Genomic DNA, 19,189 nt, shown 5'->3' on the forward strand with positions numbered 1-19,189 from the left:
AAACCAAGAACATACAACTGTAGCACATAGAGCAGGCCCACAATGTTGTGCCAAACTAATTAAGCCAATGACACCTAATTCCTGCAATACACATCAAAGTTGCTGGTGAACACAGCAGGCCAGGCAGCATCTATAGGAAGAGGTACAGTCGACGTTTCGGGCCGAGACCCTTCGTCAGGACCACCTAATTCCTTCTGTCTGCGCATGGTTCATATCCTTCTATTCTCTATACATTTAGGGTCCTATCTAAGAGCATCTAAAATGCCTACATCACATCAGACCTGGCTGTGCACTCAGCACACTCTGTGTTAAAAAAACTTGCCCCACCCATCTCCTTTGAATTTAAACCCTCTCACCTCAGAGGAATAGGCACTTTGTCCCTGGGAATAAGGCTGTCTACCACATCTATACCTCTTATTATCCTATAAACTTCTAACAAGTCTCCCCTCAGCCTCTGTACCTCCAGAGAAAAAAAACAACCCCAGTCTGTCCAATCTCTCCTTACAGCATTCTGGTGAACACAAGAGATTTTGCAGATGCCAGAAATCTGAGCAATGGACACAAAGTGCAGGAGGAACTCGGCAAGACATGCAGCATCTTTGGAGGGGAATATACTGTTGACATTTTGGACCGAGACCCTTCATCAGGACTGGAAAGGAAAGGACCTGTGTGGAGTAGCATTTGTCCCCACTAATGTCCCTGCTGGCACTTATCACCTGCCCATCACCTCCCTCTGATTCCCCACCTCCTTTCCTTTCTTCCATTGCCCATTGTCCTCCCATATCATATTCCTTCTTCTTCAGCCCTCTGCCCCTTCCACCTATCACCTCCTATCTTCTTACTTCACCCCAACCCCAATCCACCTTCCCCCTCACCTGGTTTCACCTATCACCTGCCAGCTTGTACTCCTTCCCCTCCCTCCCACCTTCTAATTCTGGCTTTGGCCCCCTTGTTTCCAGTCCTGGTGAAGGGTCTCGGCCCAAAACATCGACTGTTTATACCCCTCCATAGATGCTGCCTGACTCACTGAGTTCCTTCAGCATTTTTTTAGTGTATTTTTCCTGCAACAGCATGGGCTTGGAACTTGCTAAGCAGCCTCATGTGTGGCACCTTGTCAAAGGGCTTCTGAAAATCCAACCTCTTCTGCACCCTCTCCAAAACCCCTATGATCTTCCTGTAATGGAATGGCCAGAATTACAAATGGGATCTTTCCATGCATAGATTGTATTAAGATCTTGCCATGTGATTGGGTCGGGATTTCAGCATGCAGTAACTGCTTTGGGACTTCGTCTCATGCGATGGTTTGCAATTGGCCAGTCTGTGAGTGGATTTGGATCTCAGAGAGTGATTGGGATCTAACTGAGCATGGATCCAGTTGAGACCTCACCATACAGACGTTGCATTGTATGCAAACTCAGAATGCTAGCTTGGTTGGGATCCTACTATGCAGTGTTTGAATTGATACTGCACTGTGAGTTTCTCACTGTACAGGGATTGAACTTCACAGTGACTGTGCTGAGGATGGGTCAGGGTTTCACTGAATGTGTGTTGGATACCACCTCTATGAATGGATTGGATGTGGATCTCCCTGTATAGGGACTGCGTGGGATCCCTCTGCACAGGGGTTGTGTGGGATCTCTCTGCATAGGGACTGGGTTTGATCTTCTGCACAGAGATTGGTTCGGGACCTCTCTCTGTATTTAGATGGCCAGCTCAGCCGCAAGAACCGAGTTCAGATTATACTTTGTGCATTGGCTGGATTGGGATCTTACTGTGCTGAGTTGGAAAGGGGCTTCAAGGTGCAGAGTTTGGATTGGGGTCTTCCTGTAGGATTTGATTGGAATCCCGCTGTGCAGGTTTCCATTTGGGATTTTACAGTGCATAGTTTAGAGAGCGCCCTTGCTGGTCAGTGTATGGTTCAGGACTATTTGATTCGGTTGGTACCTCTCTGTGAAGGCGTTGGATTGGGTTCACACTGTGCATGTATACTCTGGGGCTTGTTTTATGAGCTCAGTGTGTGTGGGCTGATTTGGGATCTTACTTTGTCATTGCGAGACTGTGATCTTACTGTGCTGGGTTGGGCTGGGATGGAATGGGATCGCACTGTGTGCAGTGACTTGGCATTGCACTGTACAGACATAGAATTGGGTTAAGACTATGCAGTGGTTGGCTCCTGATCTGTCGGTGCTGAAGTTGGAGACGATCTTACTCCATGTTGGATTGGGATCTCACTGTGCATTTTTAGGTTGGGATCTTACTGTGCAGGTGTCTCAGAGTAGGTGGATAGTGATCACTGGCACCCAAGGGTCATACTGCAGTCAGTTTGTTGCTTTATTGTGATCACATATTACAGACAGCAACGCACTCCCTCCAGCAGGCAGAGTGAAACACCCGAATCAGACCAACCTTCTCAATCATTGCAGGCGTGGCATCAACATGGCTGGCACTGGGATAGGGCGTTAGCAGCTTGTAGATATTACTCCATGACTGGGCCCACATGTTACCTAATGGTGCAGGGAGATTACATTAATCACAAATAGTACCCAGAAAGTCTCACCATGCATCCGTTCAAGATATCTGTTTATCAGCATAGAACGTTGGCAGTCACCGTCATGGAGCCAGCGTTGCCTCCTGCCCTGTCACGGAGGTACTGGCATAGCGAACGCTTGCCAGGGAGTTGAGAGTTGGCTGCTGCAGGTCTTTCTCATGAGCTGTAATCCTCATTTCTTTTCTCAGTATAGTCCTGAAGCTGTGCTCCATTGCCCTATGGCTGTAATGTATTGAGATCCAGCACGGAGCAGGCCGTTCTGGACTTCTGAGCTGGGCGACCCAGCATCCTCTAATTTAACCCTAGCCTAATCACAGGACAATTTACAGTGACCAATTAACCAACCAACTGGTACGTCTTTGGCCTGTGGGAGGAAACTGGGGCCCCCGGAGGAAACCCAAGCAGTCACGGGGAGATCGTACAAACGCCTTACAGGCAGCAGCTGGAATCGAACCCATGCCACTGGTGCTGCAAACCGTTGTGCCAACCAGTTTAAACTATTAAACCAACTGGCAGTAAAGCAGTCAAAAGTACCCCCTAGGGCCCCTTCAGCAGACAATCCACCAGTAAAGACTGTGTTATGTATTTAATTAAACTGGACTTTGGGAAACTGAAACAAAGCAGGGAATGTTAGACATCTTCAGAAGGTTGGCCTGCATTGTTGAATAGTTCCAGCACCTTTTACCTTTCACAGAGTGATAGAGAAGTTACGAGGGTGACCTTCAGCCTATCATGTCTGGGCTGACTGAAAACAAACTACTCCTCTGAAGACTACCTTCCAGCACAGACTGGATGTCATCCCTGCAGGCTGCTGCTTTTCAGGTACACATCCCAGCATGGGTTTTGACCCCACCTACACAGGAAATTTATCTGTAATATTTATTCTGAATAGAATCAGAGTCCTTGAGTTTTACAGCACAAATAGACCCTTCAGTCCAGTACATCCATCTTGACCTTTATTCCCATCTGCGTATATCCCTTTTGCCTGCAGTATTTTTTAAGTTTCATTTTTTTATTTAGAGATACAGCACAATAACAAGCAAGTCTAGTCCAATGTGTCTGCACTGCCCAATTACACCCATGTGATCGAGTAATCTAGGAACCGGTACATTTTTGGACTGTGGGAGGAAACTGGAGCACCTGGAGGAAACACACACGGTCACAGGGAGAATGTACAAACTCCTTACAGACAACGACGGGAATTGAACCTGGGTTTGCTGGTGGTGTAATAGTGTTACACTACCAAGCTGCTCCTAAATTATATCCCTCATGCACCTCAATTAGTTTGCCCCTCAGCTTGATCTGTTCCACAGAAAACAACCCTGGTCTATCAGAACACAGTCCTTGTAAGCCCAGTGAATTCCCTCCCCAATCTCTCCTGTGCAATCACATCATTCCTCTGTTTTTCTGACCAGACTACAGAGGGCGAGAGGGCATACAGGAATGAGATACACCAGATGGTTGAGTGGTGTCACAGCAACAACCTGGCACTCAATGTCAGTAAGACGAAAGAGCTGATTGTGGACTTCAGGAAGGGTAAGATGAAGGAACACATACCATTCCTCATAGAGGGATCAGAAGTGGAGAGAGTGAGCAATTTCAAGCTGCTGGGTGTCAAGATCTCTGAGGGTCTAACCTGGTCCCATATTGATGCAGCTATAGAGAAGGCAAGACAGTGGCTATATTTCATTAGGAATTTGAGGAGTTTGGTTTTGTCACCTAACATACTCGACAACTTCTATAGATATACCGTGGAGAGCATTCTGACAGGCTGCATCACTGCCTGGTATGGGGGGGGGGGCACTGCACAGGATCAAAATAAGCTGGAGAGAGTTGTAAATTTAGTCAGCTCCATCTTGGGCACTAGCCTCTGTAGTACCCAAAACATCTTCAGGGAGCAGTGCCTCAGAAAGGCAGCGTCCATTATTAAGGACCCCCAGCACCTAGGACATGCCCTTTTCTCACTGTTACCATCAGGACGGAGGTACAGAAGCCTGAAGGCACACGCTCAGCGATTCAGGAACAACTTCTTCCCCTCTGCCATCTGATTCCTAAATGGACATTGAACCTATGAACACTATCTCACTACATTTTTATTTCTGTTTTTACACTACTTATTTTAAGTTAGCAATTTAATATACATATATATTTACTGTAATTCACTTTTTCTATTTTTATCATGTATTGCTTTGTACCGCTGCTGCAAAGTTAAGAAATTTCATGACATTTGCTGGTGATACTAAATCAGATTGTGATTCTGATTCCGCAGTGCTTGACCTGTGGTATACAATAACTGAATCTCCGTCCAATGGCCACAAACCTAAGCTGGCCACCCTTGCCACCCCAACTTCTCTCTGGGCACTGTGGCCTAAATTTTGGTTGTTGTTTGCGGTGTGGCTTTGAAGCGTGTTGTGTCCTTGGGAGCACCGGCAGGAACCTCAACAGGCACAAGAATTGAGTCTTGTGTTACCAGCAGGATGTACACCAGCTGAGCTCCCTTCTTCACCAGGACTGCCATTTTTAGGATGACCAGAAAGGATGGAAGGGAAGGGTGATCGGGGTAGGTGGAGAGGTTGTGGGTTCAAAGAGCACCACACCAAAGAGGTGGTGTGGTGGCATTAGGTCATTGCCAGGGGAGGATGAATGGAGTTGGGAGGCTTTCCTTGTAGGGAGGCAGAATGGGAACTCCAGTTGATGGGGGTGGGAGTGGAGTTGGCAGTTTCTGTTTGTTTGGGTGTCAGGGGTACACTGGGGGTGGGGGAGGGGATTAGCGTGGAGGCTTTTCTGAGCTGTCAGTGGGTGGGAATAGGGTCTGGGGGTGCTCAGATGGTGCAGTGGGGGCAGTATTGGGAAGGATCTTTCATTAGTCAGAGTAGTGGGATGGGGACCAGGGGCATTTGAATCGGTAGAAGATTGGATGAGGGAAGTTGGACTGAGGCCTCCATTTGGAGCCGAGGGGGTGGAGTTGGTGGCATCTCTAACTGATTGAGAGGAGGTGGATAGTTGGTGGGATGGTTGTATTTTCCAATGGGGATCTCTCTTTTCATTTCAAACCCCAAATCTTCACTACCTAGCTCACAATGAACACTCTCAGCCACCTCCTGTATCCTTGAAGGTATGTCCTATCTATCCTGCAACTGCGGGCAGGTTGACAAGAGCTGCAGGGAATTGTTTAAACTAATACGGCAGGGTGATGGGGAATCAGGATGATAGAGCTGAGGATGAGCCAGCAGGTTTACAAGTAGATGATGGGTGTAACATGAACGTAAGGAAGGACAAGCCAATGATTGGGTACAAATGCAGACAGAGCAAAGAGTTAAATTGTACCACAGAGGCAAAATTCAAAAGGGCGAGGAATGCAGGACTGAAGGTGTTGTATTTAAATGCGCGTAGCATTCAGAATAAGGTGGATGAACTCACGGCACAATTAGAGATTGGTCGGTATGATGTTGTGGGCATCACTGAGTTGTGGCTGAAAGAAGATCATAGTTGGGAGCTTAACATCAAAGGATATACTTTGTATTGAAAGGACAGGCAGGAAGGCATAGGCGGTGGTATGGCTCTGTTGGTAAGAGATGGAATTACATAGATAGAAAGAGGTGACAGAGGGTCAGAGAATGTTGAATCTTTGTGGGTGGAGTTAAGAAACTACAAGGGTAGAAAAACCATTATGGGAATCATACTTAGGCCTCCAAATAGTAGCCAAGATGTGGGGTTGAGATTGTAAAGGGAGCTGGAAAAGGCATGTAATAAGTGTAATGACACAATTGTAATGGGGGGACTTCAATACGCAAGGAGATTAGGAAAATCAGGTTGGTGTCAGATTGCAAGAGAAGAAATTTGTTGAATTCCTACGAGATGGCTTTTTAGAGCAGCTTGTGCTTGAGCTCACTCGAGGAAAGGCTATCTTAGATTGGGTGTTGTGTAATAAAACAGGTCTTATTAGGAAGCTTAATGTAAAGGAATCTTTAGGAGGCAGTGATCATAATATGATTAAATTCATACTGTAATTTGAGAGGGAGAAGCATAAGTCACATGTATCAGTATCGCAATGAAATAAAGTGAATTACAGAGGCATGAGAGAGGAGCTTGCCCAGGTGGATTAGAGGAGAATACTGGTGGGGATGATGGCAGAGCAGAGGTGGCTGAAGTTTCTGGGAATAGTTCACAAGGTGCAGGATAGATATGTCCCATGGAGGAAGAAGTTCTCATATTGCAGCAGTAGGAAACCATGACAAACAAGGGAAGTTAAGGACTGCATAAAAGCCAAGGAAATGACATATAAGGTAGCAAAAGTGAGTGGGAAGTTGGACAATTGGGAAGTTTTTAACATCCAACCAAAGGCAACTAAAAAAGCTATAAGAAGGGAAAAGATGAAATACGGAATCAGGTTTATTATCACCGGCATGTGACGTGAAATTTGTTAACTTGGCATCAGCAGTTCAATGCAATACATAATCTAGAAGAAGAGGGGGAAAAAATTAGTAAATCAATTGCAGTATATGTATATTGAATAGATTAAAAATCATGCAAAAAAACCAGAAATAATATATATTCAAAAATTGAGGTAGTGTCCAAGGGTTCAATGTCCATTTAGGAATCGGATGGCAGAGGGGAAGAAGCTGTTCCTGAATCACTGAGTGTGTGCCTTCAGGCTTCTGTACCTCCTACCTGATGGTAACAGTGAGAAAAGGGCATTCCCTGGGTGCTGGATGTCCTTAATAATGGACGCTGCCTTTCTGAGACACTGCTCCTTGAAGATGTCCTGGGTACGTTGTAGACTGGTACCCAAGATGGAGCTGACTAGATTTATAACGCTCTCGCAGTAGCCCCCCATTCCAGACAGTGAAGCAGCTTGTCAGAATGCTCTCCACGGTACATCTATAGAAGTTTTTGAGTGTATTTGTTGACATGCCAAATCTCTTCAAATTCCTAATGAAGTATAGTCACTGTCTTGCCTTCTTTATAACTGCATCAATATGTTGGGACCAGGATAGGTCCTCAGAGATCATGACACCCAGTGCTCACTCTCTCCACTTCTGATCCCTCTATGAGGATTGGTATGTGTTCCTTCATCTTACCCTTCCTGAAGTCCACAATCAGCTCTTTCGTCTTACTGACGTTGAGTGCCAGGTTGTTGCTGCGGCACCACTCCACTAGTTGGCATATCTCACTCCTGTATGCCCTCTCGTCTCCATCTGAGATTTGAGGGCAGACTAGTCAATAATATAAAGTAGGATACCAAAAGTTTTTTTCAGTTATATAAAGAGTAAAAAAAGGAGGTTAGAGTTGATATTAGACCACTGGAAAATGATGCAGATGAGGTAGTAATGGGGAACAAAGAAATGGCAGATGGACTGAATACGTACTTTGCATCTATCTTCACTGTAGAAGACACTAGCAGTGTGCCAGGGGTCTGTGAGTGTCAGGGAGAGGAGTGAGTGCCATTGTTATTCATCCATTCAGGTGCTTGCCGTTCGGCTTGGGTGATCATGTTCCTCCATCCATCATGGTCCCTGACCCTCTGAATTGTAGTTTTTGCCTCCCCTGTTTCTAACCATGATGTTATTCCATCTGTCATTTTCATTCTCTGCCTGCCTCTGCTTCTTTTTCCTTCCAGCTTTCCAGTTCTAACTAAATGTTCTAATGTCTCTCTCCATATAATATGTCCGAAGAATTTTGATTGTTGTTTTCTGATTTTTTTTAAGTAATGTACGTTTTGTTTTTCTTCTCTGTAGAACTTCTTCATTGGTTATCCTGTCCGTATATGATATGCATAGCATTCTTCTGAGGAGCCACATCTCTGCTGCATTGATTCTTTTCTCCATTGCATTTGTGATGGTCCATGACTCACAGCCATACATCAATATCGGAAGAATGTAGCAGCTGAGAGCTCTAAGGCAGATGTCAATTGCTATTTTTTTGTTCTTTAGGATGTTTCTCATTTCTGTAAATGCTATTCTTGCCATTGCTATTCTTGCTTTTATGTCTGTTTCGCATTTGTCATCAGATGTTACCCATGGTCCAAGGTACTTGAAGTAATGAACTTGTTTCAGGATTTCATTTCCCAATATGATCCAACAGTTTGGGATATCAGGTTTCTTTGATATTACCATTATTTCAGTTTTCTTTTGTTTAAGGTTAGGCCAAGTCTTTTGCTCTCTGTGTTGATGGTAGATACTAGTTTCTGTAAATTTACTTCACTGTTTGCTATCAGTACTGTATCATCTGCATAACGGAGGTCGTTGATATTGTATCCTCCTATACTTATTCCAGGTGGGTCTTGTATAGTTCTCATGATGCTTTCGCTGTACAGGGAGAACGGGTCTGGTGATAGAACACAACCCTGTCTGACTCCTCGCTTTATTGGCTGATAGTCACCAATCTCGTTGTCTATCCGTATTGCTGCACTTTGTTGCCAGTAGAGATTCCTGATTATTCTTAGATCTTTTCTGTCGATATTAATACCTTTAAGCGTTTTCATGATGACTTGGTGTTTCACTGTGTCAAAGGCTTTTGTGTAGTCAATGAAACAGAAGTATAGGTCTTGTTGTACTTCTGTTGACCTTTCGATAATACTCCCGAGAATATAAGTGGCGTTTGATTCTCCCTTGCCCTCGACAAAGCTGCACTGTTCTTCACTGATCTCTGGTTTAATTTTGTTTCTTATTCTGAGCATGATGATTCTAAGTAGAATTTTTGTGAGGTGGCTCATTAAACTAATTGTTCTGTGTTGTCCACACTCTGTTGCACCTGGTTTCTTTGGTGGTGCAATGAATACTGTCTTTAAAAGATCTTCTGGTACTTTGCCACTGTTGCATGTTCTATTCAATAAGATTGTTAATTTCTCTACACCAAAATCTTCTAGCGCTTCATACAGTTCAACCGGAATGTTATCTGGTCCTGATGATTTCCCCTTTCGCATTTTCTTCATAGCATGTTCCACTTCTTCTTTCAGTATTGCTGGGCCCTTGTTGTTGTTGCCAATATCAAAGTTGTCCTCTTGGTCTTTGTCGTCGTATAGGTCTTTGATGTATTCTGACCATCTTTGCCTTATTTTTCCTTTTTCCATAATTGTAGAGCCGTCTTTTGCTTTTATACGTCCTGTTGTTGCCCCGCTTTTCCTCCGATTTGTGACCTCTTTGATCCCGTCATGCATACGTTTGCTGTTGTTGGTCTTCTGCAATTGTTCTATTAACTCACATTTGTCCTTAAGCCACTTTTCTTTTGCGTCCTTGCACTTGGTTGTTATCTGTGCATGCAAGGATACGTAGGCTTTTTCATTTTCCTTACATTTTCTTCCTTGTTCCTTAAGATTCAGAATTTCTTCTGTCATCCATTTCTTTTTAGCTTTTTTCTGTTGTTTGGGAATCACCTCTTGTGCTGCTTGTGTTATGCTGTCTCTGAGGTTTTCCCATTGCTGTTCTATAATAGTGATGTTTTGTAGAGCCTCGAATTTGTTCTTCACTGTTATTTGGAATTCATTTTTGATGTCACTGTTTTTTTCTCAAAAGTCCCAAATTCAGCTTTGGCTCTACTCTTGGTCTTTTAAGCTTACTGAGTCTCAGGTACATCACGATGATTATTGGTACGTGATCACTGTAGCAGTCTGCACCCGGATATGTTTCGCATGATTTCAGAGCATTTCTATACCTATATCTATTGTTATTACAAAGGAAAAAGTGCTCAGCAAACTCAAAGGTGGATAAGTCACCTGGACTACATCCCAGAGTCCTGAGAGAGGTTGCTGAAGAGATAATGGATGCTTTGGTCATGATCTTTCAAGAATCACTTAATTCTGGCATGATCTCGGAGGACTGGAAGATTGCAGATGGGGTACTTGGAGACTAACGATAAAATAAGTCAAAGTCAGCATGGTTTCTGTAAAGGGAAATCTTGTCTGCCAAATCTAGTAAGAACTCTTTGAGGACATAACAAGCAGGGTGGACTAAGGAGAAGCAGTGGATGTCATTTACTTGGGTTTTCAGAAGGCATTTCATAAGGTGCCACACATGAGTCTGCTTAACAAGATACAATTCTATGGCGTTACAGGAAAGTTACTGGCATAGATAGCAGAATGGCTGACAGACAGGAGGCAACAAGTGGGAATAAAGGGGGTCTTTTCTGGTTGGCTGCCAGTAGCTAGCGGTGTTCCTCAGGGGTCAGTATTGGGACCGTTGCTTTTCACATTGTTTGTCAATGATTTGGATAATGGAATTGATGGCTTTGTGGCAACGTTGCAGATGATACAAGGGTAGGTAGAGGGGTGGGTAGTGCTGAGGAAGCAATGCGATTACATCAGGATTTAGACAAATTGGAAGAATGAGCAGGAAACAGTGTTGGGAAATGTATGATAATGCATTTTGGTAAAAGGAACAATAGTACAGACTGTTATCTAAATGGGGAGAAGGTTCAAACGCCAGAGGTGCAGAAGGACTTAGGAGTCCTTGTTCAAGACTCCCAGAAGGTTAATTTACAGATTGAGTCTGTGGTAAAGAAGGGAAACGCACTGTTGACATTTATTTCAAGGGGAATAGAATATAAAAGCAAGGAGATAATGCTGAGGCTTTCTCAGGCACTAGTCAGGCCGCACTTGGAGTATTGTCAACAGTTTTGGGCCCTGTATCTTAGAAAGGATGTGTTGTCATTGGAGAGAGTCCAGAGGAGGTTCACAAGGATGATTCTGAGAATGAAGGGGTTAACATATGAGGAGCGTTTGGCAGCTTTGGGCCTGTACTCACTGGAATTTAGAAAAATGCGTGTGGGGGTGGGGGGGGTAGATCTCATTGAAAGCTACCAAATGTTGAAAGGACTAGAAAGGGTGGATGTGGAGAGGATGTTTCCTCTGGTGGGGGTATCCAGAACTAGAGGGAACAGCCTCAAAATTAAGGGGTGACCCTTTAGAACAGAGATGAGGAGGAATTTCTTTTAGTCAGAGAGTAGTAAATCTGTATAATGTTCTGCCACAGACAGCTGTGGAAGCCAAGTATGTGTGTATATTTAAGGTGGATGTTGATCATTTCCTGATCGGTCAGGGCATCAAAGGATATGGCGAGAAGGCAGGTATATGGGGTTGAGTGCGATCTGGGATCAGCCATGATGGAATGGCGGAGCAGAATTGATGGGCCGAATGGCCTAATTCTGCTCCTATGTTTTGTGGTCTTATGGTGTCTCAACCACTCTGTTCGGAGGTCCAACCCACTGGCAGCACAGGAGCAATGCTAATTAAAATTCAATACTGACTCACTTGGGTAGGGTTAAGATGAAGCACGCATGGGAGTCCTTCCAGGACTCTGGATGAACAACGAAACCTGCTTTGAATTGCCCTCATTATACACCCCAACGATACTGAGGATTCAAAGTAATTACTACATAATGCAAAAACCGATCTTACCCAAGAGGTGGGCTGGGATTGGGCCCTTCAGGTTAATGTACTTGTCTCCATATTTCTTGTATAATGCTCTTCTGACATAGGCATGTAGGTTTTGGTACAAGGGTTGCAGCTCTTTGTAAATTTTCTCCAAATCTTGTTCAAAGTTCTTGGATTCATAAACGGACCTCCATTGTTCCCCTGTGTCAGCATAGCCTGGTAAAAAAAGAACAGAACGAAAAACAAAATCACGACCATATCACTCAGTAAAACACACTATAAATCAGCTCATAGAAATGGGGCACTCTGAACGATGCGTGGATGGGATGGCATGGTGGGTTTTGCAAAGGCAATAAATTTTTCTGCCAGCTCCATACTAGGATTGGACTTAAAGCATCGACTTACATTGGTGCATAATTGTTTCCGATAGTGGGAGAGTCTAGGTCCAGAGGGTACCGCCCCAGAATAGAGGGATATCCATTTAGAATGGACATGAGGAAAAATCTCTTTTGCCAGAGGGCGGTGAATCTGTGGAATTCATTGCCACAGGTGACTTTGGAGACCAAGTCATTAGGCATATTTAAGGTGGAGGGTAATAGGTTCTTAATTAATCAGGGCATGAATGGATACAGGGAAAAAGCAGGAAAATGGAGTTGAGAGGGATAGTAAATCAGCCATGATGGAATGGCAGAGCAGATTCGATGAACCGAATAGCTGAATTCTGCTCCAATGTCTTATGGTAATTTCACAATACTAGAGGATGGATTTATTAGAAATCGATGGCATCACTCAATATCAGCAAGACCAAGGAGATAATTATTGATTTCTGGAGGTCCATGAGCCAGTTCTCATCAGGGGATTAGAGGTGGAGACAGTTGGAAACTCTAAATTTCTTGGTGTTATCAGTTTGAAGGATCTGTCCTGTGTCTAGCACATAAGTGCCATTACGAAGAAAGCACAGCAATGTCTCTACTTTCCTAGATGTTTGTAAAGATTTGGCATGACATCAAGAACTTCAATGAACTTCTATAACTATGTCGTGGAGTGTATATTGACTGGTGCATCGTAGCCTGGTATGGAAACACCAATGCCCTTGTACAGAAAAGCCTACAAAAAGTAGTGGATACAACCCAGATCACAGGCAAAGCCCTCCCCACCATTGAGCACATCTACACAGAGCGCTGTCACAGGAAAGCACCAGCCTGGTCATGCTCCCTTCTTGCCGCTGCCATCAGGAAGAATGTGCAGGAGCCTCAGTCCTTTTGGGTGTGGTCTTTCATTGATTTGATTGTGTTTCTTGTATTTACTGTGATTTCCCACAAGAAAATGAAGTTTATGGCTGTACTAGACAACCGGGTGAGCCGTTGGGGCACCCTTTGGGAGAAAGGTAGTGCAGTGCGATGTGATGTGCTTTGGAAATTAAAGAAGAAAAACTCAGTGTATTAAAGAAGAAAGACATGTAGCAAGACAAATATAGCTCCTCCTTGTTTAACGAAGGACATTTTTGATGACAACATTTCTGGTTGATCTGCCACCCTTCAAGAATACTCAAACGTTTTCATTTCTTTTTCCCCGGCTTAAAGCCACATACAGCTGACCATGCTGGAATACCGGTTTCTCCAGATAAATCAGCACATTCTCCATGGTTTGGCCTTGTACCTTATGTATAGTCACAGCAAAGCATGACTGTATCGGGAACTGGCTCCGCTGAAGAGGGACATCTTCCCCTTCTGATAAACTGAGAGTAATTCTTGGGATCATGACAATGTCATTTTTGAATGCACCAATGTTCATCTTTGCTACGATGAGATTGCCGTGCAGTTCTTCCACCATCATTCGCGTTCCATGGCAAAGCCTTGGTGGATCCAAGTTCCTCATTGAAATGATGGGAGATTCCCTCTTCAATTCCAGTTTATGTGGTGGCAATCCAGAGAGTTTGACCGAATCAAGGAATTCAGTAGGAAAATGAGTGGCATTAGCTCCTTCACTTACGGCATTGAAGAAGCAGTATCCTTTCATGATTCCAGGGAAGTGTCTAATGCATGTGAAGTTTATTTTTCGCATCATTTCATTAAGAGGAACCAAGATCGAATTCCTGGAGAGGAGTTCTGCAGGATTGTCAAATATCGGGTAGATGAAATCAATGCATTCTTCCATAGTCGATGCTGGCAGAATCATATCTTCAGGTAATTTGATTTCATTGTTATTATTTTTCTCAATCTTGTCTTCTCCAACATCCAATAAGAACTGAGAATATCGTCCTTCTCCCTCACTCAGTCGCATGTTTCTCTTCAATTGAAACCTGATGAAGCTTCTCCATAAGTATGATATTTTAATGCATGAATTCTACACATCAGCATCATTTCCGCGTTTCACAACTGCTAGAAGCTGACGGAAGTCACCACAGCAAATGGTTAAAGTACCCCCGAAGGCCTCATTCTTGCCGCATACATCATGAAGAATGCGGTCCACGGCTTCAAAGCTCTCCCTCCTAATCATGGGGCACTCATCCCAGACAATAAGCTTCGCATTTTGGAGTAAATTTGCAGTATTGGTGTTTTTATCGATGTTACAAAGGGCATCCTCATTGACTTTGAGGGGTATTTTGAATCGTGAACGCGTTGTCCTGCCACCAGGCACCTCTGTCTTTTCCTCTCTCCTCCTCCTTCTCTGCCTGTTTTTGTCATTCTGGAGACACGCAGCCCTTTCATCCTTCATCTCTTCATCTCTTCTACCATTTGTTCTTTCTCTCTGATCCTGGAGTTGTGCAGCCCTGGCCTGATCCGATTCCTGTTCTCTCCTCCGCCTGTGCCTATTGTTGTCATTTTGGAGACGTGCATGCCTGTCCTCCTCTGTCTCGTTTCTCTCATCTTTTTTGTCCTGACTCTTTGATCCTGAAGTTGTGCGGCCCTGGCCTCATCCGATTGTTGTTCTCTCCCTCCCCTTGCCGCTTCCCGACGATGTTTGGTGTCATCTCTTGACCATAATGTCCCCCTTCTCTTTCCACGTGACATTAGGCTATCCATATATTTTTACCCTAATGCTTGATAGAAGATAGGAAGCAGTAACACCAAAGCCTCCAAGATGCTGTTGTTTCTTGATGATGTGGTTGGTGCTCTCCTAAATGGATGTGATAACCCTGCCCTTTTGCTGCGGTTGGTGTGGCTGCTGTGAGCATCGTGAGGCGTGGCTGAGGCTGGCCGTGCGCATTCGTCGGGCTGTGGCGCCCCGATCTCCATGATGGTCGATCAGGTCTCGGGTGAAAGGCAGCCTGTTGATTTTTGGGGAATGAGCAATTTTATACAAATATATAACCCTGAGCTTTGCCTGCATTCTGTAAGTTAGCGCATTTTAATTCAATTTAGGCAAAAAAAGTGCCGCTGTAATGCACTGTTTGTGCTAGTTGAAGGTCACAAACAGACAGACAGACAGAGCATGAGAGTTTTAGTAGTATATAGATATGGGTGACATATATGTACCTTGATAATGAATTTTTTTTTGAACTTTGCTGCCCCTGCTCTGGGAGTGTGTAACAGGAAAATGTAGAGGGACTTATACAAGAATTGTCCCTTATCTGTGAGTGTGTGATGGGATAGTGTAGATGGAGCTCTACTCTGTGTACAACCTGTCTATTTGGGATACCCCCAGCCACTATTTTGTATATTTTTTGCCTTAACGTTGTTTTAAAAATAATTTTATTTGCACATTTCAAATTAAAGTATTATCCTCCTTGTCCAGGAAGAGAAACCCAGTCCCTGCAGAACCTATATGTCAGATCTGTGCTATACCTGTCCTTGGAGAGTTTGATATAATCGTGATTAATCAGATCCAAACATAAGATGATAGAACAAACTTTAGCAGTTTACATGATCTGTGTTGCACTACATTTATGGGCAGAAGGCAAAGTCAGATAGATAAACACATTTCAAATTAAAATATTAGCCTCCTTGCCTAATCATTAAAGTCTGTCTTGACAAAGGAACTAAAGTAACTAAAACCCCTCGGGGCCTCACCATTAAGTGTTGCTGCCTTGTTGCTTAGTTTCACATATCTCTTGAAGTTGTCCCTCATTTTCTTTCCTGAAGCATCTCTCCATCCTTTCCAGGCAAACAGCAGCTCATTGTAGTCATCTGAGTTGGCCATGATATCTGTCAGATCTGTGGATGACAAAAGAGTGTGACCATCAGGAGCAGCTCAGCACCTACTGCTGTTTCATAGAAACATAGAAACCCTACAGCACAATACAGGCCCTTTGGCCCACAATGCTGTGCTGTACATGTCCTTACTTTAGAAATTACCTAGGGTTATCAATAGCCCTCTATTTTTCTGAGCTCCATCTACCTATCCAGGAGTCTCTTAAAAGACCCTATCGTATCCACCTCCACCACCGTTGCTGGCAGTCCATTCCATGCACTCACCACTCTCTGCGTAAAAAACCTACCCCTGACATCTCCTCTGTACCTTCTTCCAAGCACCTTAAAACTGTGCCCTCTCGTGCTAGCCATTCCAGCCCTGGGAAAAAGCCTCTGACTATCCACATGATCAATGCCTCTCATCTTTTACTGAAAACTTTTTCTCTCTCTCTTATTTGCACTGGACCCTTGGTTCTCCAGTGTTCTAGGAAATTTTTTATATATTTCCATGAAGACAAGGAAAAATTATTCCTTTGCCATTTCTTTATTCTTCAAAATAAAGTGTTTCTACTCTGTCTAGAGGACCTCCATTTGCCCTTGGTTGTTCATATCCATTTACATACTCATTATAACCTCGTTCTAGGATTCTTGTCAGTTTCCATTTCCCCTTTCTCATCAATTTCCTGTTGAATTAACAATCACTTCCAATTTTCAAGTTTATTGTTTTGTTTTGGAAAACCTTTAAAGATCTTCTGCTTAGATGTTAAAATACCTCTAACATCTCTTGTTGCCAATGGTTGAATCACCTTTCTTGTATTTTCAATTTTGTATTATGTATTTAAATACTACCCATTGCCTGCCCACAGTTAGACCCTTCAGTGGACTTCCCCAATCTACCATAGCCAACCTGCTTCTTATATCTGATTGGATTACTCTGACTAAACCAATAAAACTTAACAAAAAATTTCATCATATATGGCCATTCTTTTCTAATAGGCACCTTTGCATGAAGAGTATTAATGTTCACTTTTTCATGGACCCTATACTACATCAAAAATAACCTGCTTCCTTGACAGTTCCTCCACAGACTGATCTAGAAATCCACTTCATGTACATTCCAGGAATTTCTCCTTTAGTCTAATTTGATGAACTCAGTTTCAACGCCAGTTGGAGTCCCCCATGATTTCTGTATTATCCTTGTTACATGCAGCTCTGGTTTACTGCTCAATACTATCTTTTACATCACAACTACTACATGAAGGCCTATAATCACCCCCATTAACATTTTCTGCCCCTGCTGTGTTTTCAATCACTACCCAGCTAATTCTACTTCCACATCCTGGTCTGCCAAGCTAAGACCTTTTCTAACTACTGTAATGATGTTAGCAACTCTACCTCCTTTTGCTTTTCCTTCCCAAATGTTGAAAGCCCAGGGGAGATTGGTGTGTGTGTGTGCACGTGCGCGCATCCAACAAGCACACTTCTACTGTGAGCATCCTCCCTTGTTCTGTACAACTCTTGTGCACTCCCTGGTGTGTGCAATCCCTGGGCATGTGCTACTTCAGCTCTTGATCTATGCATGCCCTTCCTCTGTGATTTCCTCCTGTGAGCTCACTCAGCATGCATGCTTTCTTGTTTGTCTGGTGTACTGTTGTCCAAATGCAGCCCTGCTGATGTACTTTCTATCAAGCAAACCCATCCTTAACTTACCACAGTGTAGCACACTCACTCTGTACAAGAATAGTGCCAGACATTCACTCTAAGCTGTAAAAATAGTGTTGCACACTCACATTCATCTGTACAACTGGAATGGTGTTGCACACTCACTCTGTATATCTGCAATAATGTTGCAAACTCACTGTGTAGATGTGGAATGATATTGCACATTCAATCTCTATAACTGGAATGCTCTGCACTACAGGATTGAAATTTCTCTAGTACTTGGACTGTGTTTAGTTAATGTGTGAGAAAGTTGGTGAAACTATCCCACTGCAGGCTGTAACTTACCGGGTTCCAGAGGGTAACAGGTCCCATTCTTCCTGCATACTTTAGCAACACTGTAGGCGGTCTCCAAATCAGACAAGACATTTTTGTACTGGAAAGAAAAAATAAAGTCACTGGAAAATCAGAATCAGGTTTAATATCACCGGCATAGGTTGTGAAATTTGTTAACTTTACGGCAGCGGTACAATGCAATACATGATAATAGAGAAAAAATGGAGTTACATTAAATATATGTCTATTAAATAGTGAAGTTAAAATAAGCAGTGCAAAATAACAGAAATAAAAATTAGTGAGGTAGTGTTCACAGGTTCAATGTCCATTTAGGAATCAGATGGCAGAGGGAAAGAAGCTGTTCCTGAATCATTGAGTGTGTGTCTTCAGGCTTCTGTATCTCCTACCTGATGGTAACGGTGAGAAAAGGGCATGCCCTGGGTGGTGGGGTTCTTAGTAATGGACGTTGCCTTTCTGAGGCACCGCTCCCTGAAGATGTCCTGGATACTGTGAAGGCTGGTGCCCATGATGGAGTTGACTAATTTTATAAGATTTTACAAGTTTCTGTAACTTATTTCAATCTTGTGCAGTAGCCCACCCCCCCCCATACCAGACAGTGATGCAGCCAGTCACAATGCTCTCCACAGTACATTTGTAGAAGTTTTTGAGTGTTTTAGGTGACAAACTAAATCTCTTTAAACTCCTAATGAAATATAGCCACTGTCTTGCCTTCTTTATACCTGCATAAAAATGTTACGTCCAGGTTAGGTCCTCAGAGATATTGATACCCAGGAACTTGAAATTGCTCCCTCTCTTTACTTCTGATCCATCTGTGAGGATTGGTATGTGTTCCCTCAAAATAAAACATGAAAATGATTCCAGGATAGAATAGCTTGTCATATGAAGAGTGTTTGATGGTTCTGGGGCTCCATTCAATGGAATTCAGAAGAATGGGGGTGGGGGGAGGTGACCTCATTGAAACCTATGGAATGGTGAAAGGCCTTGATAGAGTTGGATGTGGAGAGGATGTTTCCTATTGTGGGGGAGTCCAAGACCAGAGGATACAGCCTCAGAATAGAGGGGCATCCTTTTAGAATGAGGATGATGAGGAAGAGTTTCTTTAGCCAGAGAGTGGTGAATCTA

The 19,189-nt window shown here is 43.6% G+C and overlaps 1 protein-coding gene across 4 annotated transcripts in view; it reads right to left on the reverse strand.

Annotated features, from left to right (window-relative positions):
* Window positions 1-19,189, reverse strand: part of ace (angiotensin I converting enzyme (peptidyl-dipeptidase A) 1) — a 154,925-nt gene that overhangs the window by 59,654 nt on the left and 76,082 nt on the right. For all 4 annotated transcript variants that reach the window (XM_072249001.1, XM_072249003.1, XM_072249004.1 and 1 more), the window contains exons 15-18: window positions 18,059-18,146; window positions 15,932-16,075; window positions 11,943-12,134; window positions 2,407-2,504 (exon numbers count right to left, since the gene is read on the reverse strand). In XM_072249001.1, coding sequence (XP_072105102.1) covers window positions 2,407-2,504; window positions 11,943-12,134; window positions 15,932-16,075; window positions 18,059-18,146 — 522 coding nt within the window. The remainder of the gene's footprint in view (window positions 1-2,406; window positions 2,505-11,942; window positions 12,135-15,931; window positions 16,076-18,058; window positions 18,147-19,189) is intronic.

Source organism: Mobula birostris, chromosome X, assembly GCF_030028105.1.
Source record: "Mobula birostris isolate sMobBir1 chromosome X, sMobBir1.hap1, whole genome shotgun sequence".
Classification (NCBI taxonomy): domain Eukaryota; kingdom Metazoa; phylum Chordata; class Chondrichthyes; order Myliobatiformes; family Myliobatidae; genus Mobula; species Mobula birostris.